This window comes from Callorhinchus milii, unplaced genomic scaffold (genome assembly GCF_018977255.1).
Source record: "Callorhinchus milii isolate IMCB2004 unplaced genomic scaffold, IMCB_Cmil_1.0 Scaffold7, whole genome shotgun sequence".
NCBI classification, from domain to species: Eukaryota; Metazoa; Chordata; class Chondrichthyes; order Chimaeriformes; family Callorhinchidae; genus Callorhinchus; species Callorhinchus milii.
In genome coordinates, this window is record NW_024704748.1 from 22459876 (window position 1) to 22487244 (window position 27369).

The window sequence follows — 27369 nt, forward strand, 5'->3', positions numbered from 1 at the left end:
CAACCTCACAAAAATAATGACAATTGAACTGCACGTGTGCAATGCAGAAGCTTGGTTTCCCCCCACCACACCCACCTTTTCCTGTGATCACTAACAAATAAAAGTATTTAAGCTATGACAACCAGTATACTCTATCAATGCATTTTCCTGTACAATACAGTGAATATAGAGTAAGCAACATACACAACAGCTTACATCTGCACATAAACAAAATTCTGATACTTATTTTAAAAAACTGGATGCTCTTATAACTTAATACGAGTTCTGTTTTGAAGCAGAATATATAGAATATTTATGCTATTACAAACTTAAACAATAATGCTTCTAAAACAAAGCCTATTTATTCGTAGATCTAAACTGTATAACCGGTTACGGTGACCAATTATAAAAATGGTTCTGTTAATCCTCGCTGAAGACATTTTCAATCCAACTGTCAAACCAATGAAAAGGGTCATTGAACTAACAATAAGTAATACATATTTTTTAAAAGCAACAGGAATGTTATTAAGGTCACATACCTTCCTGGGTAGGCCACATCGTTTCTTTTTCTACTAATGTCTGTTCTGTTATTTTCCCTAAGCTATTCTCTTACTGAGTGTCAGGATTGTTAGGCGGCCAGCCAACAACACTCGCTAGCTGCAAGAGATACAGTAAAAACACCCTGGTGGAAATTCCTTATCTGATTTTTCATTCCCTCTATGGGGAGACACCTGGCATCTACTCATGCTGTGACTAAGAACAGAAGCTGTTTAGGATGAAGAATCAAAATTGTGTCCTTATCACTACAGGTTGCTCCCGCTTGCTTTATGAATAATCCCCCATTCTTTATATATTCAAAATTCTCAGGGAGAACCACATTTACCTGCTTCACGGGAAAATATTTACATTGTTATACAAGTACAAAAACAACAACTTACATTTACACAATACCCTTCACATGGGGTAGCGTCTCGGAAAGCTTATAAGTGTATAAGAGTAAATATTTACCTCTACATAATAAAACAGACTGCAAATAGAAATATACTCAGCTTTGGTATTCTGCTCTTTGGGCATGGTAATGGAAATCCTCATTGCCACAAGATCAATACCTCACACACGTGACAATTTTAAATGGAAATTCACACATCAAAGAAGACTTACAGTAGGCACAGCGTTAACAAGGTACATTTGCTCAGTGGCGCTGTGCTCATCAAGGGCAGATGAAGAGTTACTTGGTTGAAACAGAAGTAATCTGTTGGATGGGCTTCTTTTATACTTGTACAGTTTGTGCAGTGACTGCAACATGTATGGGCACTTTAATATGTCCAACTTTTCTCTTTCCCTGCAAGACTCAAGAACTGTGTTAGCACCAGCACTAACTGAAGTTTATACGCAGGCATTGCGATAAACTAACAATACCAGGAGGCTTTCAATTTTCCTGTGTCTGAGTGCTTGTGATAAGAAGCTAATGCTGGGACTCGGGGAAAGGGGTAGGTCAAAGTTATAACTGAGTTGGCAGTCCTTTATTTTTTCCCATTTTGTATGGCGAGCTAAGGCCAGTGGAACCTAACTTTCTCCTTGAACAGAGGATTAAAGTCATTTCACCACGTAATCTTACATTCCTTTATAATGATTTGAATCCGTTCAATTTTGGGTTGAAAACAATCCCCACCACTGTGAACCGACGTTGGATAAGAAATATGGTCTGTACGATGTGTAAAGCCACCAAAGCAATCATTCCAATATTTTAATTTATTACCTTGACTGACGAGGGAGGTGTTAACACAGATTCCAAGCAGTAACGGTGTTTCCAACAGTATCACTGGCTGTAAATCCATTACCATCCGCCCTGGGGGAAATCCTAGTCCCATCTCTCCACATGGCCTCAATCGGCACATTGCTTCTATCACCCCCAGCCCTCCCCTCCAACATACACAAAGGTTAAACAGGTTACATTAACACTGCATCCACTGTAGAAGTCAACTGCTGAGTGGAGCACCTCAGAATTCACTTTGTTGTGTAATTAAGGTTCTAGGAAGAGACATGCACTTGCAGAATACGTCCTCTAGTGACAGGCAATTGCAGATATTCTTTCACTCGTGAGAAAGCCAATCGCCACATGCTGTACTTGCAATCCTTGAATCATGGGTCTTCCCAGCTCGACAAAAAGCTCATCAACACTTGTGAGGAAGCTACAGACATAGAATAATAAATATATAGAAGGGCTTTACCCCAACTCAGGCATTCAGATAATGTTAAAGCATGAGAGTAAAATCTCTACTAATCTCAACCAAGAGTTGCTAATAACTTTCAACATCATTAATAATAATCCTTGCATTTGGTATAGCGCCACTGATGTTGGGAGCCCACCTCAAAGGGCTCCACAGGATTCATTGTAAAGTTTAGTGACTGTGTATTTATACGTGAACTTGGCAGCCAATTTGCACACAGCAATTTCCCACAAAAGCCATGGAGTGAGCGAGTGACCAATTTTATCTGGCGGATTGTTGGCCAGGACACCGGGAGAAACTCCCTTCTTGTTCAAATAGTGCCATGGGATCTTCAACGTACATCTCAACAAGCAGGTGGAAGCTTGGTTTGGTGCCTTAACTGAAGGACCTGATCTCCATCAATGGAGTGTACCCCTAGCCCTGCACTGCAGCATCAGTCTAGAGACACATTGAACTTGGCTGTCATGGGAGAGAAGCAGAATTAAACCCAAGTAGGATGTTTGACTCTAAAGATCATCAAATGTCAAGTATAGAAGCGAGAGTGCTTGTCTTATACTCTTGACGAATATCACATGTGGAACACAGAGTGCAAATACTCAGCACATTTTTTAAATGAATTGAATTCAAATGCTGTAAATCGTCTACAACATTTGACAACATCGTCAAATGTTGTCGATGAATAACAATATTTGTTATCCGTCTACAACATTTAGACGAATAACAAATATTAGTAACATTTAAGGAAAGCTAATAGAAACAAAATATAAACATCCTTTCTAGGCCTTCCAAGATGGAAATGCTTTTTTGCAGTATCTCTAACCTACACTCAAGATTTTTAGGGTTTTTTCACCTTTATACATTTCTGTATTAGCAGTGAGTCAAAATAAACCACTTGTATAAAATCAAGTGACTGTGAACTACATAAAAGTAATAACTTCTCTTGGTAATGTGGCAGATATTTATTTAAGAGCTTAGGCATGAAACATTGTAAAAGTTACCACGGACGCTGTTTATTTTTAGAGAGTTCTTCCAGATGAAATCATACTGTTCTGAGGAAGTCTCTGTAACAGCACTCGTCTCACAGGTTTGCCCTCACATTCAGGAAGAGGTGTCAAGTGCTAAGTGGTAGCTGCAATGCGGACCTTTTCCTAAAGCAACCAGCCAGAAGTTTAAAGGTCATGTGCTAGTAGAATAAAACTTGTCAAAGAGCAAAGCATTTCTTTTTCACACAGTCAGCTATCTATGTGCAAAAGTTTTTTTAAAAAATATCGTGTATAATGTTTGTAAATCACAAAATATCCATTTTCGACAAAACAATGATTTCATCTATAATATAAATGTGTTACAAGGATCACAGATCAAGCTATAGTTTCATTAATCTATTGTTTTAATGCCAGGAGAAAAAAAAGGAATACTATATTTTGTTCCATTTTCCTGTGTAAAGAACACTAGAGTTAAAATATGAACCATGCAGAGTTTATTTGTACACAGATGCTACAAAATACATGATTTTTCATTGGTCATTCCCATGTAACTTCATACTCACTTCCTTGTACTTCAAGTCTGCCAATGTTCTGATTTCCTCCCTTGGGTTACAATATGTATCTTGTTTCAGTGTTTTGGGGGTGATTTTAATTGCAGAAGTATGAATTACCAAATTAACATTAGGCAACAGAAAATAAGTGGTCATTCAAGATGGGGATTTAACATTGATTGAAAGTAGACACATCAAGTCATAAGAACAAATCTTGTAAATCTAGCAAGGTAGCAACATTTGCTGCACGTAGGGTATAAGGATTCTGGGGAAAGAGCCAACAACTACAGTTGTATTCAGGAGAGTGAGTGCGATGGCATGCTCTAAAATCTAAATTGACTTTACACCCCTTGTAACCACTATGCATAGCATAAACTAGAAGCTGAATTGGGGTGAGTTGCTGGCTGTGCAACTTATCATAAAGCCTAGTTGTCATTAAACAAAACGCTCATTTTATTCAACCAGTTTATGATGTCATCTGAACCCACTGACCATCTTACAGATTTGTAGCACACTGCAATCGAAACTGCTTAGCTGTTGAAATTTATAAATGGAGCATTCTGCAATCATTACCTTGAACAGAAAATAAACTTGAAATGTTTCAACTATGTAAAAACAACTTAAACATTGTACTGTGACCTTTGAATAGCAGTCACCACTTTTTTAAAAAAAAATATGGACATTACTGCACCTATTGCAATTGCAATAATTATTTGAACTTCATTACTTAAGAAAAAATATATCTAGGATAAATATATCTTAAAACTAAATTGCAGCAATTTTACTTAATAATATGCATTAATTATTCATTGTTATCCTAGCACTTTTAAACCTCAGACTATAACATGTACTTATGTGCAACATAATTGCTATCAAGTTAATAAATCAGTTTTGTCGAAAATGGATATTTTGCGATTTAAAACATTAAAAGAGTCTTTACTTCCCACAGAGCTCCTTTAAGTAGCTATAGTCAAAATCTGTGGTAATGTGAATTCTTCCCAGAAAAAAATATTTTATACACTATCCAATAATTTAAAATAGGAGCTTTCAGAATAGTTGACGCATATAACAAGTTCTGGTGACCAGAACACACAGCTTACATTACTTTCCATCTCCTTCTGCTAACATCAAGTGATCCAGGGTACTACCGTCAATTCATTCCCATCTGAAGGTACCGTATTCTGATATTTCATCAGTGGGAATCCCATAATAACACACTTAAGGTTAACTGGGATAGTCTGTATTCATATATTTTAATGAACAACATTTGACCATGAGTCCCATAAGAATCAATCCCTTCGCTTGCAAGTATAATTTCACTCATTACTGTGAATGTTCCACTCTGCCCATGTGGTTTGCAACACAGGGTATAAAATGTATGGATTGTTTTCATCAATTAAACCAAGCTGTTTCCAATCAAGATGTTGCTCCAATGACCAAATTGTCAGTCCAATCGGCTATTGGTTTACTGACAACAATCGGATGCAAGTCAACAGCCACATGTCCGCAGGTTTGAATCTGATTACACACAACACATGGTACCTTTACTAAAATATTTAGAGGATTGGTTGAACCATGAAACAACCATTTATTTATCAACACTTTCCAAGTATGAAAGCATTTTTATATGTTGCATTTTAATATAATGCAACATATAATTTCAATCCTGCAAAATTGAATACTCGTTGGGCCCAAATCTTTAGAAATCATATTTAAAATCAAATCGAATGCCTGTATTTTTGTATTATCAAAAATTAATAGATTAATAGTAGCTTCATAGTATCTCCATACCTCTTAAAGACTTGTTTATATTAGCATCAAAATAAAGTTGACAGTTTTTGCTTTACTAATTTTGAGGTTAGTTAGGACTAAGGAAGCCATCTTTTTTCCACTCTCCCCTTTTGTAAAGGAAATTACTGCATCTAAGCACAAAACTGCTTTCTCTGGAGGCCTATCTTTCTGTTTCTCTATCCCACCTGGAGAAATACCAAGAAGCTGTTCCAAGGAACTGTGGAACTATTACTTTCAGCAAAAGAAAAAAGAGGGAGGAAAAGAGAAGGTAAAGCAGTTGTCAGGCACCCATCTTCTGTGAAACACTATTGTGGGGCAACAGCCATTAATAAATTTAAAAGGAATAGCAAGATGATACATTTCCTTCCCCCTTCAGGACTACATTATAGAAGAGTGTGTGGGTTTTAAATGAAAACACACACACCAAGAAAACCTGATGTAAGATAAATTGTGAATATGTAACCATTTCTCCCGTAGGAACACTGGAAGTGCACACCAAAGTTACATCCATCTAACCTTATGCAATTAACATACAATTTCAATAGAAATGTTTTTCTCTGCTCAGAATGCAGAGGGAAGAAAGAAAATATTTCACAAAGGTGTTCATTTATGTTGTGTGGACCCAACATTGTACCTAATGGAAGTGGAACTCATAAATGTACAGCTATTATTTCTCTTAGGACTTTCACTTTAACTGGTGCAGTATGTTCAATGACCACGACACTTTGAAATGAAGTATTGAGCGAATGAACTAGTGACATCTAGTGGGATCATTTTTAATGCAGGAGAACACAAAAATTGTTTTTGGACATTTGTGAAATGGCTTTGTACATTTGCGAAATCCATGCTTGTATCAACGGATATTAATAGAAAATGAACAAACATATGAGAATTAAGATAGAATTTCCTTATCCTATATTGAAATGAAAGTCATCACTGAACGGATGTTAGGATGAAGTATTTACGCACAAAGGTTTATGCTATTGTCTTTGTAATCTTGGTGGAAATATGAAGAAAACATTAAAACATTGCCTTTGTTATCACTACCAGGAGAACTTTGCATCCAAGCATTTGGTTGCTGCATCTGGATGAAGACACAGCAATACTCCAATTCTGATGGCTAGAATTTATATTTGCCATGAAAAATCAATACTGGAGGTCAAGTGAAAACAGCTCTTAAAAATGTTTTTCCTGTGAAATGTCTCATTTTATCCCTTTATTATTAAGATGCATCACTTAAATAAAATAATTCACATATTTCCTCAATCAGCTGAATAAAAATGCCACCTTTACTGCATCATGGCCAGGTTTGTGCGTTACAAACAAGCTGCTGATGTTATATAGCATTGTGTAAAATGTAAGAACAATTTGTAGCTAAGATTTGGCTGCCTTGTAACAAACACTGAGTGGGCGGAATACAGTGTTCATGGGCTGAGGATATATTGAGCTGGAGAACAGGTTTGGTTCTACTTTATCCCAGTTGACATTACGCACTAAAGGTCTGATTTGGTGCTGGTCAGTATAAAGGCACGGTGGACTTTTTTCCCCTCCATCATTGCTCTCAACTATGAACCCAATCTCAGGCCTCATAAAGTTGTTAACAAATTTTATTTGAGATCATATTCATCCAGGACTAAACAGATTTTAATGAAATTAATTTCACTTGCGACTCTTGAGACATTTTTAAATCACTCCAAATTGAGGCGAGTTCAACTTCCTGCCTCGGCTGAAACTTCAAACCACCCTAATCCTGCAAAATCTACATTCTGACAATTAAACCAATTAATGTAGTTCTCACTATTAGATGATGGAAAACGTACGCTAGTGGACAGTGTTCGATAAACGGTTTGGAAGTTATCCACCAGTGGGAAAGTCATACTTTTCTTGAACTTGCTAACATAGAATTCTCACTTGCTAAAAGCTGTTAATTGATCTTTAACCAGCGAAAAGAATTCCTAGGAGACTAAAGTACATCTTTGTATTGATGAAGAGGTAAGCAATGGTCTGCAGGAGAGCTGCAACCAGCCACACGGCATTACAAACACCAGGAAGGCAGAAGAGGAAAAAATGATGAAGGGTTGGAGATAGACGGGAAAACAGTTGTTTCTTGCATGCTGGCTGGCTGGATGTATTGTATTTTATCTTGCAAAAGCTGAAGAGTAACTCACCCTTAGGTGGTTTGTGAGTGGAATTTTTTCAGTCTTGTAATATGCTGCTGAAAGCTATCCCTCTCTTCCCCCTCCCAGCCCCTCCTCAACTTCAGTCCTATAACAGGAAATACCTGAGTTCACTGCCTTTATGAATACTAATTTGGTTCCACAGACCTGAGACTTGTGGCATATTTCAGTTGTGATCATTTAAGTGGCGTACTTTGTATAGAGAGTACACGATGACACCTGCTACATTGTCCTTTGAATGAGATCCTTCAGAAGGATATTAAGGTTAGACTTCTAATATTTGCCCAATACTGTACCCTACCAATTGTCAAAAAAGGGTAATTCATTTGATTGCTGTTTGTGGTACTAGCTGGTAGGGATTAGCTGCAGCATCTGTCTGTAGAACAATCATAACACTTCATGGGAATTTATTTTGTTAAGCGTTTTGAGGTGCAACACAAGAAGGCATTACATCAAACATGACGATACCTGTATACTGAAGTATGTCTGAAAAGATTCAACCAGGTCATTATTGTGTATGGTTACATAAATGTTGCACATTTTGTGGCCTTGGCATGTGGGTGTTCGTGGGAAGTATAGATGTGGTTGCTTGAAGCAACGTGCAGCATTCAGTCTTCAGTCACAGAACAGGGAAGGAGGGAAAAAAAAGGTCAGGAGGCCAAGACCGTGGAAAGAATGAAAGCAGGCAGAAGAGCAGTGGAGAGAATGATAACCAGGCATAAAAGCGATAGCGACACGGAAAATAACAGATGACAAGTAAATGAGAAATGGACAACAATAAATCATTAATTTACGAGAAATATTTCCAGTGGGGGTTGGGATTGGAATTGAGTTTTAATTTTAATTTTATTAGTATTTGCACAAAGCCTCCTTCTTCCGCTCACCCACATGAGAGCTGCAACAGTCAAAAGCAGAGCAATGTTCCTGAAATGTTGTATCTATGTTTGCCTACAAAATACAGTCACTATACTTTACATTATATCCTGTAAAGTGCTTTGAGACGTCCTCCTGACGTGACAGGCACTATGTCAAATGTAAGAATTGTTTTTATTACAAACCTTATTACAAACAGCAGTGATGCATTCAGAAATAATTCATTGATATAAATCCACTTGGTGTATCGAAAAGCAAAGTAAAGGGATTAAGGGAAGGAAAATATTTAGTGCCTCAAAATATGTGGAATATGCAATACATTCAGAGATTGTTGGGGGTGAAGTTCTCTACCTTGTATATTTTAATACGTGTTGTGTACAAAGAATTTCCTTTCCCTAAGAGAGAACGGATTTCACTCGCAGTACCATTTTAAAATGGAGCTATTAAAATGTACAGTTGACGCTGACATACTCTGTACTAATGACTATTTATTGCTGTTAATTCATCTCCAAACTGGTGGGCTTAGAAACTCCTCCGAAAAGTTCTCCCCAATGATGTGCCAGGACTAACAGTTTAAGGAAAAATATCAACTACAACTGGTACAAAACAGGAAATAACACCAATCTGATTTTAAAGGTGGGATATTCCTGTTTGTGTACCTGTCAGAATGCTGCTACTTGCCTTCTTTGCAATTCTATGTATTAATTCAATAATGATATTGGGAAGCAACAAACTGCCTTCTTGGTTAAAAAAAACGTCAGATTCCCAACCAGACTCTTATGAATTCCAATCGAATTCTGCCCATGAATATCACTTCAAGGTTGAACTTTGTCCCTTCTTTGCTGACTTGTGAATGTGATTACTGTATAACAGGACAACACTGTCAGGGGGAGGGGGTAAAAGAAAGGAAGAAGATTGGACATGCACAATCAATCCAACCACACAGAAATATACCAACTGCCAGTCAATCAAGAAGCAGAACTAAGAGTAGCTCTTGGGAACACCCCCCACCCCCCCTCCCACCCCAGTCCAACCTGTCTTGCCCTCCTAACATAGGTAGCTAGTCAGGGGTAGGATGCAGCAGGAGGATAATAGGTAGGAGAAATTAAAGCAAAAATATACATTAAAACCCAAATCACTACCCTAGTTTCACTGCATTGTCTGGTTGTTCATTTCAAAAATATTGCAATGCTTATTAACAAAACACCAGAGATGCTCTGCCTGTTCCAAGTCAATGAGAGACAGCCCCCACCCCCAGGTTGCACATTGTAAATCTCACTCAGAAATTTACATCGAAGGATATTGCAGCACTTGCTGGTACTGGAATGTTATAAAAAAATGCATTTCATGTTAGACATGTCTTTTCAATAGTGCCTCAGATTAATAGAAGATGTCATTTTCATTTTAGTTTTTAAATTTCTTTCTGCTTATTCTTTCAAAAATCTCTTAGAAAAATAAAACCCAAGTGTTACACGAACATGCTAAATCAAATGCACCGCACACCGTAAACTGCCCCAAACTCCAGCTTCTAGAAACTTGTAAAGCACATTTCCACTCAACCCAACTAGATTGCTTGTCACAACTGACATGCCTCGTCAAAAGTTATCCTTCACTGCTCATGGGCAACACGGAAGGTCAAAGACCAAATACAATGGTCCACCCTATCCCACTTTCTTCTGCAGACCAGCATATATTGAACGCAGAGATGACAAGAGAGTACACGTTGGAACAGCTGCCAAATGAATAGAAGCTGTCCAGGGCTGGCGAGCTGGAGGAGAAAAACTAGCCCATCTATATGAACGTCAAGACCAAGGAATCACACAGTGACAAGTTTACAGTAGCAGCAAGCGAACACAAAATGCTTCACTCGCAATAATAAAATTACAAAATCCATGAAACACAATTATTTGAGGAACAAAAAAGAGAAGAAACAAAACACACAGTGATATTAGGTTTGATTCAATTGATTCAAGGAGACCTTCATTTTCAGATAAATTAAACTGCAAGGAAACTAATCTTCTTGAATGTGTTCTTTTATTTGCCTTTTAAAATTGTTCCTCACCCGTGCTCCCCCTTGTCCCTTTTTCCTGCCCTCTCCGTGGGTTAGGAAATGATTATCTGGCAGGACTGACTACCTGACTGCTCATGGGTGCCAGTTGCTGCTTGGAAACCTGACCTGCGTGCTTTATTTTCTCTCAACTTGCCGACATTCTGGATGTATTCATGAGCTGCAATCTAATTCAAGTGCACTTAAGTTCTTGCAAACAAGAAGCAGCCGAGAACACCATGTCATGTATTAGGCTCCTTTTGAGGAACGGAGAGATGAGTAAATAGCAGCGCGGTAACCAGAAGGACAGGGTAACCTGCCCACACATAAGCCATCCCAATTAGCCGAGCCAAAATCCACTTACTGCTCCCTGATGGTTTGTAGCACTATTTCTTAGCACTGATAACACCTAAGTTTAACTACAATTAACTCCTTGCAACAGGCAGCAAAAATGTAATACAAAGAAAAAACACTTAGAGCCACAAGAAAGAATAAGAAAAAATATCTCAAAAAGCTTGAGAATCTAGAAGGCAGTTTTTGGTGATGAAAATTAGATGCATCAAAGCTACAGGCTCAAAGCCAGAATTCAACTCCTCAGAAATCAGAACTACATTTATTATAGTGCTGTTAAGCTTTCCCCTACCGCAGTACAACCCTGTCAATAGCCTCAACAGAGCACTACTAGGTACAGACTACTTCTAAATTCTGCTCTAGGCTAAACATTTTTCTGTACATACTAGTAAATTCAACAGCCTCTTTAACATCAGAGAACAAATTACCAACAAGTCATTTTGCTCAATATAGCAAGTCAATGTGGCATCCTGTTTTTTTCTATTATAAACATGTACAGTACCTTGCCTGAGAGTCATTTGGACGCTGATACAAGATTCATAATAGCTGTCAGAATCTCAGATTTTTTTCTTTTGTTTTATGAGGTCAGGCAATATTACATTCACTGAAATATTCCATTTCCCAGCTGAAACCCTTCTCATTTGAGCACGACAGGTTGAGGGAGTCATGATTTTGCAACCCAGCATGTGAAACACAGTGTATGGGGGCAGGTGGCTAACCCCACATTCTCCTTTTGCTCTTGTCCACTGGCAACAGTAAATTAAACTGTCAAAAATGGAATTGTCCTGTCATCAACAAAGCTATAGCTTCACAAGTATTGCAACATCAGATATATTTCTAATTCTGCATTTCCCTGCACCTGTAATTTCATCGGAAAGTCTTACTGGACCATGGTGAGAGCTGTCCAAGAGACAGGGGCACTGCGAATTGCTTCGAAGGCTTGACTTGGCATTTCGAAGACAGAAATTAATGAACAATACTGGCAATTTATTATATAAGAAAAGAGTGCTGAGTGTGAGGTCCTGACCTTCAGCACAGCTTTGATCCCCTCTAAAAGGGTAGAATTGCTAACTTGTAACTGACATTGAGCCAGGAAAAAAAACTATAATTTTATAAATATTGATAAGAAAAAAATGCATTTTTACATGAGCTGATAAATTACTAGTTGTGAACCTAATATGAACCTACAGACTGTGTTGGTGGGTGGGGGGGGGGGGGGGCGGGGGGGGGGGGTTTAGGGGTAGTGGGCAAAGGGGTGCAGCAGCGGAAAATCTATACAGCAAAGAAAAATCATATGAATGTTTTATCATAGTCAAAGTGACTGAATATTCCTTTATTAATTCTCATTTAATGTCACTTTAAATTGCTGACATTATTATCCTGCAGTATAAGGAAAAAAATTGTGTGTAATTAGTCAGTATTAAGCCCCTGTTATTTATTCGAGCCAAATAAACAACACCACTTTAATTACCTGGGCTCTGCAATATTGATCTGGGCATCAAATTTTAATATGACTTTATTTCAGATTTCCATATGACTAGTATTCAAATTTGTTCCAGCAATAACAATTTTGCAGGCATAAATGACTTTTCATTCAAAGTATGTAAATTATTCCCCAACACATGGGAATGCGAGACTTTCAGCGCTAGCAGCATGTTTATGTAGACCTCAGGGGCCCTAGTACTTCATGAGCTGCTCTCTAATATGGCAGAAAAGCCACCAATTACCAGAAGAGACAAAAGTCAACTAAGACAGGGAATCTCTTCCTCCCAAACCTTGTTCTCTCCCACTTCAGTACATGGTGTTAACGACATACAAATTTTGAGGGCATTAACTATAAACAGGAATTCAAAACAAGACAGACACACTGTCAGAATATGCCAATGTCAGCATCTTAAGTACCCTCATAATCCCAGGACACAAGTTTCGGCATTATTGTCTCAATTTAACTTGCATTAGTACCTAGCACCTTGATTACACTGTTGGGGTGGTAATCTTCCTGCATATGCCATCATTACTTATGTCAAGCCACTTGAGCAGTTATGAATATTATTTTGTTTTACGAGAGAGTAAATTAGTGCTGCTCCCCTAGAGTTTTGGGTGCTTAACACTGAAGCAGTATGCAGCCTTCTGAAATCCCATAACAAATCCTTGTTTAGTGCCACATGTAGATAAGAGCTATGTTGCAACATTCTGGCATAATTGACTCATATCCTTCTTCATTTGAGGATAGCAGAAAAAAAATCACCCTTCTTTCTCATTAATCTGGATTAGTGCTATTTATCTGAAGAATCTACATTCTTTTTGCAAGCTGGCTCTGAAATATCTGCATTTTTTAACATTGCATATACAATCGGTATATCGTTTGAGACTTTTCATCGTATATTAGAGATTTGTGCTTTGTTGATTCTGTTTACATGATGGAACCTCCAATATGAATAGGGTGAATCTCTTGGGAGCCACAGAAACTCAAAAATGATGTACATATGGGTACATAGACCCATGGAAACTGAATATAAATTACTATGCCCCAGCCAGTCACATCTGGGGTGGAATAGGCCAAATAAATAATTCTGACATGAGGGGAAATATAAAAAATAATCTCAAGCCCTACATAAAATGATTTTGCATGCAATGCAACAGTGGTATATTTTGCTAAATTGTTTCTAAATAGACAGTGTACTTTAAACTGAAGTACTGGATAGCTTCTGCGTGTCGGAATAATAAAGGGCTGTACACATGTTAGGATATTACAATAACTAGACCATCATTGGATATTTGTAAACTCCTGATTGCGGAATAACCAGATTACCATAATGTTTACTTTTGCACACATTCAATTTATCTGTGCAGTATTAATCAGAGTTGCTCATTTGTAATAAGCACAATATCTTTGTGGTGAAAATGCCAGGAGCTGAAAGGAATATTGTGGGGGGATTTTATTTTTTATTTTTTTGCCAAGGAATTCTTAGTTTGGTTTCAATGATATTTAAGACCTTTGTGTGACTGCTTAAAACCTACAGTGGGGCTGACCAACTTTTTTCTAAACCATGTTACAGCAGGTCATGTAGCACGCATATCTTTGCGGAAATGCCTTAGCACCATGAGAATGATGCTTCCTACACACAGTAAACTATGCCACTAGGGGATCCACTCCTTTCATTAAACAAACTGAGAAAATGGTGTCCTCAACATCTCCCCAAATGATGCCAATTTTGAAAAATGGTTTTTGACAGCTGAATGAAACTTTTATGAACTGACCAGAAGGGTGCTCTTGAAACCCACAGACTGACCAGGAGACACAAATTTGAAGCGCTGGATGCTGAACTGTTACCGTACGCTATAACCACAGCTCTCAGGAGTCAAATCAAATTTGCTGCTACAAAACCTTTTCTGTGTCCACTGACATACTTGCAGAAACATATAATTTTTTTCAAATCATTAAAATCTTTTTCTCTTCCAAGCATGGGTTATTTCAGAATTAAGTGCTAGGCTCTTTGGTGCTTTGGGAAATGTAAACTACAATTTTTACTCCAAATTCACAATACACTCCACTAGCTTGTGTTCTCGAAAGCCCAGTGCGGACCCTTAAGATGATGAGCATCTTAGAGAGTGCTTTGGTAAATCATGCAAACAGGAGTGGGAAGAAGGACAAAGTCATCTCTTTTGCCATTCCACACAACCAGTAAATTGATTTACAAACCACCATGGTCCAAAAATAAGTACTTCAGTTATATGACGGTGAGGTTACCCTTTCATGAAAGCCTGCATTATAGAATGGATGCTGGGGAAAGGAGAGAAGAGAAAGAGAGCGAGAGAGAGAGAAAGAGAGCGAGAGTGAGAGTGAGAAATATTGTACAGGCAGCTTTTCTTTCCTGTGACTTAGAAAAATACGTATTTTATCATGACTGAAGATATCAACATGAATTACTTCTAAATCAAAAGCTACTGCTAATCAGTCAGGGAACTAGTTTGCAAAATGAATAGCTAACATTTTACATTTGAATCATTTTAGACCAGCAGCTTTTAAATTTTGTGTAAATGCACATCACTAATAGTATTTCCCTAGTTGTGCAGAAAGAGATTAATTATTCCTTTAATGAACCATTTGAATAAATTTAAAATTACCATTTTTATTTTTTAATCCATTAGCACTGGCATTTTTCCCCTATACACGCCGTCTTTACAAGAGACCAATACATCTGATATTCTTGCCAACAAAAGCATTTGAAATTAGCGATTTGCTTTGAGAAACTTTAATTACAATTTTAAAACACTATTTCTTCTGTTTAATAGATTCAAATTGTTTCAGCATTATCTTGGTTGCAAATAAAATGTACAGTATGTGACAATATTCCCAGGATTAATCACTCTTGAAATTATAATATGCTCTTGAAATACCAAATAAAAAGACAGCAATGTTGTTGATGTACTCAAAGCTTCTCGCTTTCTGGAGTTTGCTATTATTATGCATATCCAGGTAGGAAGTTAATTAACCCAAAGCTTAAGCTAATTATGATAGCAGAATGCTATCAACCAAAGCTTTCAGTCAGACAGCTGTCCAGAATTTCATTTGCTAATCATTTGTCTTTGGCGGAGCATATGGTACATTTTCAGGCAATCAGACGAACAACAAACAGCTGAAAATCATTAACTAAAAACAATGTGCAGAAAATCAGAAGAGATTTATATAGCCTGGTGTCAAGCAAAACCCTCACCACTACCTCCGTCAGAAATTATCAACCACAGCTAGTTCACGGTTTTGTTCTCCCACCTCCTTCTCCCTCCCCTTCTCCTTCTCCTATTCCTCACTTGGAAAATGTTGTTCAGCAGCACAGAAAAGACTGGCAAATGTGCAATGCAACATACCTTTTATTAAAATATTTCTCCTCAAATGCATTTTTTTTAATATAAGTGATTTGCAAAGATTCAAATTCAGCGACAACATCATCCAAAATGCACGCACCTACACTAAAAAAAAATCAAAGGTGACCTTATAAAAACTATGGATGAAGGACAGGAATGCGGTAATGCGCACATTTAAGCCTTTAAATCAAAAGTTTGAAAATCTACAGCTCATTACAAGCCATGACAGATCAACTCAAATTATCAATAAAGCTTCTACAGTAGAATGCTAAGTGTGTATCACTGCAGTACACAAAGGAATGGACTCCGTTTTAGGTTAAGGGTGTAAAAATATGTTTTGCACTCAAGACAAATCAAGCGGATTTTTATTAGGTAAGGCCAGGTCTTGACTTTTCAATGATGTGACAGCTGCAATTGTAACTGGTCAAAGGATCACTAGAGCCTGATTAATTGTTGGTCTGAAGGGATTTCTATTGGTCACGGACCAATGAACTATTGGGAATTTCCACCTCTGAAATATGAATCTAGGACAATACTACTATTATTTACTAGACATTAAAAAAAAGCTATCATTTCATAGACACTGATGGCAGGAATGTATAATCTGTAGATGGTGTTTATTTGTATCAGTAAAATGTCAGTGCACACCACGTACATTTATAGTCCCCAAATTACAGAGAGCAACAAGAGTAAATTGTGAATACCTGCCAACCATTCACTGAATGCAATAATGAGCATATTTGCCTAGAGCAATGCCTTGTGCAACTGCCCTCCTTAACCCTTTGCCTTCACCTGGCTACCAGACCACAGAAAGCCCCCCCACAGAATTGGAATGGAAGTTTTCTTATGTATTTCCTTCTGGTGAAGGTAAAAGGTTATGCTCTGTGTAAATTAACCTATTAAAAGCATGCTCACCTCTCAGAACAGCAGCAGACCATATGGTCAATAAAACATTGAAGACATTTAAGCAGACCTCTGTTACTGATTGGGCCCCAGGTCTCTTTTAAAAAAAGGAGTACTGAAATTGGCATTCTTTATAACCTATGTAACATTCTGTATGCACTACCAAGTTCTAACTATTACGTCAAGAACATCTTGTAAAATAATCTATGATCTAGTTGATAGAAATGAAATAATTTATAACCAGAAACTTGATCTAGCAGAAATAATGGTGCTATCTGGAACAAATGTTCAGTTAATTCTGGCTAATGAGTACAGTGCAGTGAATGTAATGTTAAACACTCAGGGCATTGCTTTCTCCCTCAGTTGGCCTTCAAAGTTACTGTTCTAAATATATCTGGGTGAAAAAAAATCACAATCCCAGTGAGCATATGATAGTGCTAAATCTACTGTTAAATCGTGTCTAAATTAAGTGGCCAGCTATGGTTTGGTTGCACTACAAAGGAAGAAGTGCCAAATGGGAAGTCCAAATCTCCAGAATATCTGGCTGAAAAGGTGTAAGTTTTAAAAAAATTAAAAACATTTACATAAAAAAACAAATTCTAATAGGAATGTATTCCTATAATTTTTTTATTGAGCCAAATTTTAACTGCCCCATTATCTCACAGACAAGACCACCTGAAAGGAACAATAATAATAATAATCCTTTCATATGATAGAGTGCCTTACCACATCATCGAGATGTCTCAAAGCCCTTCACAGGATATACGTGTAAAGTGGATTGACTGTATTTTGTGGGCGAAATCCTGCAGCCAGTTGCGCACAGGAACCTCCCACAAACAGCCATGGTGTGAGTGACTAATTTTATTTTGGGGGATTATTGGCCAGGACACCGAGAAAAACTCCTTCTCTTTTTGAATAGTATCATGAAATCTTTAATGTCCACCTGAACAGGCAGATGGGACCTCAATTTAAACGTCTCATCCGAAGGACAGCACCTCCAACAATGCAACAACCCTCCCCCCACTCCCCCCAGCACTGCATTAGAGCGTCAGCTTAGACAATGTGATTCCAAGTCCTGAGGTGAGGTTTGAATTTACAGCCTTATGACTGAGAAGCAAGAGTCCTGCCACTGTACCAAGCTGACCCACAACTGGATCTTATGTGTCCTATTTTGGAGATTTGTTGATGCAATCTTCTCCAGATTTATTTTCTGATCTGAACTCTCTATTCTTCTTATTCTAGTCTATTGGTCACTCCCCATTTCAGTCACATTGTGGTATGTGACCTGTCATTTTCCATTGGCACAATACTTCCTTTATTGGCAAGGTGCTAGAGCTGAAAAAACAAGTGAAATCAAATTACAGCAGTAGCTCCTGGAATAAGCATTCATCATTAAAATGCTGAAACTATTTTCATGAGAATGCAGTATAACGCATTTTAGTTCATGTAAAACCCAGAAGCTTCACATTTTGAAAGGTTGCAGGTAGAAAGCACCATGATTTTATTCAATCTTTGTACTCGTTAAGAGGAACTAATGGTGTACCGGTACTAAAGTAATAAACATTATCCCATTTGAATTCTGGCAGTCCTAAGCATTGTCAAGTAAGAGAGTAATAGTGGGCTCCCCAGGCATTGTCCTGGCACAACAGCAGCAAGCCTACCTTAAGATAAACATCTATAATCTACAAACTTATTGTTTCTATTTTCAGCACTCTTCCTGAACACCTCTGGGATGAGGCAGATGAATAAGGAAGTGTGATGAGTTCATCCCTACTGGGTACTGGACAGAGATTCAAGAGCTGAATTCATTAGTGACCCTCATGTACACTAAATTAGGAGAATTTCAATTGCATTTTGTTGGTAGACTCAAATTAAGGTTTTTCAAATTAAAAGAAAGTGAATTCAGACTATGTTGCACCAGTCACATCATGGTAACCCTGCAAATTCCTGGACTTTCATATGTTACACAATTTCACTATCAAAAAAAACCTACAAAATATACATAAATAATGCAGTTGAATCCCAATAAATATTCTGCTTGAGTCAGGGTTGAGTTTAGGTCAGGGATTGTATCTAAAATCCTGAAGGTGGAATGAGAATGGGTAATTTTACTCTAGCATCAGATGCATGTGTTCCAAGACTCAAAAGGTATCAAAGATGGCTACCATAGAAATATCGTTTATGCAGAACATCACTATCACCTCTTTATTTCAGACTGCAAATTACAGCTATTTTTTGTTTAAATACATTCCCCCCCCCACCCCCTCTGAAAAGCATTCATAATGGCCACACACCTTTCAGGAAGCATGGGCAGCAAGCAGGCTAGAATAACTTAACTGAATTTCTCCCTCCTCCTGAATTTAGCAATACTGATTATAAAGGGGAATGGTATTTACAAATTGTTTATATAATAATAATAATAATCCTTGTCTTTGATAAGCATCTTTCACATCAAGAAGACATCTTAAGGCACTCCACGAGATTTTGTACAAAAATGGTGACTGTACATTTTACAGGCAAACATGGCAGCCAATTTGGGCAAAGCAGATTTAGGGAGAGAGAGAAGTGCTGAGCTTTACGTTTGTTATAAATTAAAGCGTGTGCTTCAAAATGAACGAATGAAAGAAGAACACTTATTGGCATCCAAATGCATTATTCTTTCTTTATAGGCTTTTTCCTGACAATAAAGTTATTTGCCAACTATATTTTTAATGAAAATAGTGCCCTGTTAATACATAAAAGCCTGGTGATATTGTTTAACAGTAATGATGGAAAATGAAATGGCACATTTGCTGAGTTTAAAAACCAGGGTAGGGAAGGTTTCTTGGGAAGCATGCTGAATATTGGAGCTATCCCCACATTTTGTAATTATTCCCATAGGATTGCCATCAGATATAATGATAAAGATACAAGACTAATATGATGTACTTTATTTATGCAGGGCACCAATTACCAAGTCCCTCATTGAAAGTTGCTTGAACAGTACCAATTTAGTTTACCACCATCTAAGTCCAGATAAAACCTGAATCGGTTTAATTTGAAGATTCTCAGTCTGTTCTTGGGGCTGGATGTAGACGTTAATTCCCATTCTAACTGTATTGTTGGTGCTCCTGTGTGACCCAGTTTCATACTTTTTTAAAATTGACAAATATAAAAATAATTACATTTATGCTTAAATCCAGCTACGCTCACACAAAATAAATGCATATAAATGTACAAATAGTCTCAGATTCTGTAATGTCTGATACTCACTTTGAAACTTGCCAAATGTAGCAAATGTACTGTATATGAGTATTACAATATTGTTCAGTGACTACAGAGAAACAAAATAATCAAAGGCTTTATATGAAGTCACTTAAAATACTGAACTAAATGCAAAACTGCTTTAATTCACCTGGGCACAATAAATTAAAATGCACAGCGTTGTCTGCCAAACAGATGAAAACAACCTGACCAGCAGCTTTTTTTTAAAAAAAGTCTGCAGCTTTTTTACATTTGGGCAAAAGGTTAATTTACAAATAATTTCGCTGAATCATATGTACAAAAGTAATATTTGTGGAGTGGTTATAGTTGACTTACATGATTGATATCAATTTTGCTTCATAATATCTGCAGAAAATAAAAAAAACACTGTAATATAAAAAACATAACATGTGACAAGGTCTTCTAAAACATTTCTATTTAGGACCTCACAAGCTAAATTGCTTTCACTGGCCCTTCCACCTCTCAGCATGGTTGACAGACAAATTGATCTGAACATCGGAAAATAATATGCTTGCAAAATTTCCGTGGGTGAGATTTCAGTCTTTTGAATTTTTCATAGAAGAACAAAATGAAAGATTGCTTCTTTGATTTTTCTTCCATTAAGCCTTCCCGTCTTATGTACTACAGGAATGAACAATACTTCATACAGCAGCAATACATTGTAAACAAATGTACAACATTTTTCACTTGAAACCGAAACCTTGTGAGGTAAAGAGGTTAGATCACAGTCATCTTTGCCCTGCAGATTATGTTGTTCAATTGTAATGAATTCATACATTTGAAGTTGCCTTAGGGGCTCTCATTAGACTTGGGGGTGTTTATTACAGGGTATATTGCATGTATCACTTAAGAGCAAGAAGAGTGGATGATTTGATTAGAAATGTTGACAGTTGAGGTGTGTAAAGAATATGTCATTCATGCACATTTCCTTTACTTTAATAACAGGATCCATCACTCATATAGATTTTTTAACCCCTTTTTCTCCTGGCTTTTTAACTAAAACATTCAACTTCTCTGTACATCCTAATATAGAAGATTTTTTTTCCTAGTCACTATTTGGATTGTAGTAAAATTATTGCTACTTTATCAACCAGTCATCCACAAATTGTATGAAATGTCTTCAGGACAGTGATTTGGAGAAACACCTTTAGGAGATAAAATTACTATATCAATGTAGATTCCTACGCTCCCAAAATATTAACATTCTCAAGCATTTCACGATTGTTCAATTTGAAAAAAAGGCGAAAAAACTGACCAATATTTGATGAAGAAAAAGCAACCACTTAAAAATGTCTCCAAATGCTTTATTTCTGGAAATATTTTATGGACAGTTAACCTAACAACACTTCAGAATTATATTCAGCCATATCGCTGTTTATTTTGTAAAAAAACAAAGGCATATATTTGCTTTATTAAGCTCTGTCTGCTACAAATGGAAGACTTTATTGGGCATTTCCAAGTATATTTCTGCAAGAATAAAAATTATCCTGAATTTACAGAACAATGCATTTCTCTACCATTTCCCCCGAAACAGTCACATGATTTTCCATCCTACCTTTGTAACTCCTTGGTAATTGACATCAGCAACCTTCTGAGTAGGATTGACAAATACAAAAAACATCCTCTACAATTTGGCTTCCACATCGCTGAATTGGTGTTTCAATGACAGATGTTTGTTGCGGCAAAAACCTCTGTCAGAACAAAATTAGGTGATCTATCATTTTAAGATATGGTCTTCATATACTGTTTACTCGAAGATATCACTTGCCTCCAGCCAATTTTGACCAAGAACATTCTGTGATATGGAAGCGATTATGTATATCATCATCATTTTTGATAAATGCAGCCCCTGAACACAAAATTACCTACCTTCCTATATAGTATTAAAGCAAAAACTTACAGACTACTAAATCTATCCAAGTATGTTTTCCTACTGGCTTTGTGATATCCTATATATTATTGAGTTTTTTTTTTCCCCTTTTGTTTACTACTCATTTGTCCTTGCTATGTTACTTTTACTTGTATGTTGAACATTAAAATGGCTCTTCAATTCTTTAACTGTTGATACCAAAACTAGTCAAGTAAGTCAGGTATAAATCCAAGACTGTAAGCAATGCACTGTAATTATTCAAAATTTAAATGTTGTTACAAATCAAACCGCAATGCATTGCTGCATGAATACATAATAAGTGCTATTTAACCCTTCAAATTTGTTTTACAGCAAATAAACTCATTTTGCAAAGCGGTGTGATTGTATTATAAAAGCTTCTGTGGGTACCTAAAAAACTGCTTAGAATATATTTGGAGTCCATCTGTGCCCTTTGAACAATCTGATTGGTAGCAATTGTCATCAAATTTCCTATTTATTGTTCACTTTGATATCCGTCACTCATATTCCAAGGTTCTTTTATGCTATTTGTCATTAGGTTTGCATTTAGTATTGGCCTAAGATTTTGTGCTATGCCATGCAATGATATTACATTATACTTTTTTATATAATACCCTTGACATCTTATGGCTTATAAAGACTTTACCTTAAAAATCATAATCGTGTACATTAAGTAGCTATAGATGCTAAAGGGTGTTCAAAGAGTCACCAAAACTTTGTGAAGGTTAATGGGACAGGTCTGTAGCGAGCAAATGTCCCAATTACCTGACTGCCCTTTGTGAATAGTTCATTTAAATCAATGTTCAAAGTCAACAATTGGGTCACAGCCACTTTCAACATCAATTTTGCTCAATTTTACTGTAGTGTACTACACAAAACCTCACCCAAAACATAGACTGAATAAAGAAAGATAAGACACAAATAGTAAATAAATTAAACCGTGTGTAAACTCTAACATAGCATTGCAATTCTAGAACCAGTCAGAATGATAACAATGATAATGCTGTCTCTTCTTGGTTGTGTCCGGTCCTACATATTGCAATTGGATTTATTTTAGTTATTTTAGAAAATACTCCAAACACATATTCATGAACATTAAAAAAAAATGGATGATCACTGAAATGGGTTTCTACCAATCATGGAGTTTTACTTAATGACCCAGTATACAAAAATCCATACTTTTGATAACTTGCTCATTTACAATGTTTCCATGAAGGAGCAGTTACCAACGCGAAATAGACCTTATAAAGCATCAGTGCTTATCAATAGATGATTTGGACATTTCTCCCAGACTTTTAAATAAAGATCAAATCAACAACGCAGTTAAAAATGATTATAATCCATACAATTAATATTGTGCTTTTCATGTGAGTAGGATGTCTTAAACACTTTACTAGATATCTGGTAAAGCAATGTCGTACAAACAGCCATGAAGATTCTCTTCAGTGTGATAGTGGTAACAGTGTTACTGAATAATAATAATCCTTGCATTTGATATAGCGCTTTTCACGTCTTCTAGCCATTTACATAAATGTCCAACCTGTAACCCTCTTTTTCATGGAAACCCAACCTGGTTAAACATTTGAAATACTCAGAGCCCTGCTGATGATAGCACAATCAGGTTGGCTCATCGGCAGGGCTTGGAACGGCAGACCAGTCACTGGGGGCAGGGGCAGTAAAAAATCTTGCCAGACAGTCCTATCAATGGCAAGCTATGCGTTTTTGCTGGTTAAACTCTTAACAGTACCCCTAATGCTCTGAATTCTTGCCAACTTGTGCCTAATACTTCCCAGAATTGGGTAACTGGGATTGTCTCTCCAGAGAGAGAGTGCGCATTCCATTCCAACAAATCGGATCTTTGGAATTTCTATGTATAGGTGGGATGCATTGAATTATCAGTTTGTTTGGGATTCTCGAGCCTGGTGATGGGTGGCTGCAGGTGTCTGACACACGACTGAGCAAAAAAAATATCGATTTGTCTTATCCAACAAGATGCGGTCAAGCCCAATGTGACTGATACAGTTCTATACAGACATGAATCTTCAGAAGGTATCAGAACAACACCGCATTGTGATTGCTATTGTCATATATGAACGTTGCTCTCTCATCACTGGTTTCATTTGCTCCAATTCCTATTGAATGACATTTACTTTACATGCATATCATATAGGTTTGAAATTACATTGACTCGCCAAAAATAAAACATGAAATAAGTAGTAAAATAGCAAGGAACTATTTCTAGCAACATTCGGTTTCAAGACATGGCTCACGGCCACTGAACAAATTTTGTTGAAATGTAGAAAGCAGGACGTTTAAGCTCATTTATAGTAAAGAGTCGACTCAACAGGACACTTTACATTCTCAGACTGAATTACACTTTCTAATGAAAGACTGCTACAATCTCAGTCTTTTACACTGATGGATGTGGCCTCTACATATCACAAAGGAAGACTTCATAAGTCTTCTGAAGCAAGTTAAGGACATTTAACCTATCTTTAGATGCATGTTTCAGACTCGCATTAATCATTTTAATCTGCCACCTACATTGGCATATAACTTCCACCCCTCCAGTTTCTCTCGAATTGGAAATCTAACCATTTTTTATGCAATATTTCAGATGAGTCTGAATTCACTGCAATAGGTGCAGTTCCATTCCAATTAATTAAAACTTATAGGGCTAAAGTAGCGTTCTTCAAGTTTTTTTTATCTCATCCTTTCCAAGGCTTAGCCACTTCCCTTAATTAACAAAAGGATGAAAAAATACATGAAGTCCATCAAGCTTGTCCAATCCAATGGACCACATACAGTTCGTACTGCTACTGACTCGCTCTTATTTCTATAATATCCTGAGGGAGGTGAATAACCAGAGATGAAACCTTCAAGAAGCAAAACCTCTACGAAATGACTCCCAGACTCCTTCCCCCAGGGCAATCAAATCAAAACGTATGTCAATAGCTGTCTGCCTTTCATGGCAAGCTGATGGAGTAAGTCTGTATGTGCACAGGTCTGAAGCTGATCAAAGCCATCCATAGTATTCCTTCTCTTTTCTCATTTATACTCCCAATCACATCTTCATGAGATTGATTCATCTTCAGTTTCCTCCCTCTCTCTCTCTGCTATTGTCTCTTTCTAGGATTCAGCAACATTTTCTCAACCTATTCTGCCAATCTAACAAGCATACGTACCACTCAATCCTTCTCTGGGTTGCATTAGACATCTATGGTCCCAACAGAATTGGAGCTGTGGTGTTCCATAAATATTTTCTCAGCATATATTTATCTTATCATTTCAATAGGTGTCTTCTGATTCTGCACAAAATAGTTTTAAGAAGTATAACATAGCACTTCACATTTGTTGACAACAACAACAAAATGCATTATATAGCACCTTTCCAGTTGGGAGGACTTCCCAAGGTGCTGATAGACCTCCAGTGATTTGAGGAGCATTCTTAGGTTTCCTCAAAGCCTGCACAATTGAAGATTAGTATTTAAATGTTTATCTGAACTGAACAGCTTCACTGCAAATTAAAAAGAATGTTATTTCGTTCAGTCATATGGTAAGTGAGCCAAGGAACAGGCAAGTTTTCAATATAAACACTTTCATTACATCTGAGTTTAACATTAGTAGCTTCCATTGGTAGGTTAACAGCCGACAGGAAATATTTCGCTATAACTTAAATATAGATTTGTGGCAAGCCTATACATCAGAATATCTTTTACTTCAGCAATGTTTGGCACATTTGTGACCAAATAAAACATACACTTCAAGAAAAAAATGATTTGTTCTAATTTTTGTATGCATTTCAAAAGCATGATCCACAATGAAATAGAGCTGAAAGCTGAACAAGACCTGTTGGGAGACATTAATGTACTAAGATGACTCTCAGACAAAAAAAATCAAGACAGCATAATCTACGTATCATATGGAAATGCACAATTATTCCCAAAACATTTGTACACAAAGTTTAAGATTTAATGCTTATGTGCAAACTCTCTGTTGCGAAAAACAGAAACAATACATTACGTGGTTACAGAAAAAAAACCCAGGTCTTATAAAGTTTAACTTTTACACAATCGGATGTATGTACCAGGAGTAGCGAACTCCTGAGAGTTTGAAGAATGAATAATTTGTTTATTCCTCTAGTGTACTTTTGACCATAAAAGATTAAAGTCAGAAGCTCATCCAATTAGTGACAATGTTAAATTACTCATAAACTTAGCAAATGTTGCCATTAAGGAAAGCTATCTTACTTTAATGCACTTCTAAAGGCAAAAAAAGCTGACTTTGTAACAAAAGTTCAGTCTATCACTGAATCCGAAGTCTCAAATTTTTATTACAAGCAAAAGAAATACTGTATGACATATTAAAAAATGCATGAAATAACTTGTGCCTTATTCAGACAAAACCAGTATAAAATTATAAAACATTTGGTTGGCTTTATTCATGAAAGGGTTATTCATGCTATATAACTGTTATACCCCAAAATAAGCACTGAAAATGGAAAAGAAAAATTCAAAAATTGATGAGATTGTATAAAATGAAAGATTAAAGCAGTAAAGCAAACTAACCTGTTCTTTTAAATACATATAAAGATAGTCAAGAATAGATCATATACTTTGCTGAAAATAAGCACCTGAGTTTTTAAGTAGAACTTAATTCATTATGGCAAAATTCTCTTATTAAACAAAACATTGTTGAAAACATATAATATTGTACTTTGCTTGTATTTATTGGTCAAAAATATTCTGAACTGACAATTTCAGGATAATTAATGAAGGCACCTTTTTCTCAGAATGTCAGACTTTGCCTTTTTAACAACTGACCTTTTGTAGGATACTAGTGAACTCATAATTCCACTTTTGCACAGTTTCTTATTAGTAGAGTTAAAATTAATACTTATGGGAATGGCGGCTAATCCTCTGCACAGTAAATCTTCTACTTCAACCTTCTACAAAGAACAAGTCTCGAGTCTTTCAACAACCTTATTTTAAAAATTAAAACAACAGTTTATTTCATTAAAAATCTGCAGCATCTGAAGCAAATGTTCTCAATCAGAGAACCTAGTAACATTATTCTCAATTAGGGAAATATTCCAGTTGCTATTCTGTGCCATTTATCACAGCAGGGGTTTCAAAATTATACATATTTGTGTAATATATGCAGAATTCTGTATTATTCATGAAGAAATACTAAACTGCATTTTTAATTTCCAACACAGGATTTCTTTGTCATTACCTATTTTCTGCGCTTAACAAAAGCACTAAAGGCAAGGGAAATCTTTGCTCAGATGGCATGCTGAAATCAAGCCTTTTACATAATCCTAAGGATCCAACATTTTGAAGAACAGGGATGCTGGTATGAGTACGGGGAAGAAAGGTGGACCTCTTTGGAGACATTTGATGCGGCAGGAATACAGCAGGAAATTCTGACGACATTTGTACATCACGCAGATCTGGGAAATTCAT

General features: G+C 36.7%; 1 protein-coding gene across 1 annotated transcript in view; it reads right to left on the reverse strand.

Annotated features, from left to right (window-relative positions):
- Nucleotides 1–27369, reverse strand: part of mgmt (O-6-methylguanine-DNA methyltransferase) — a 143890-nt gene that overhangs the window by 70990 nt on the left and 45531 nt on the right. Inside the window, exon 3 of the mRNA XM_042337075.1 lies at nucleotides 20332–20361. Coding sequence (XP_042193009.1) covers nucleotides 20332–20361 — 30 coding nt within the window. The remainder of the gene's footprint in view (nucleotides 1–20331; nucleotides 20362–27369) is intronic.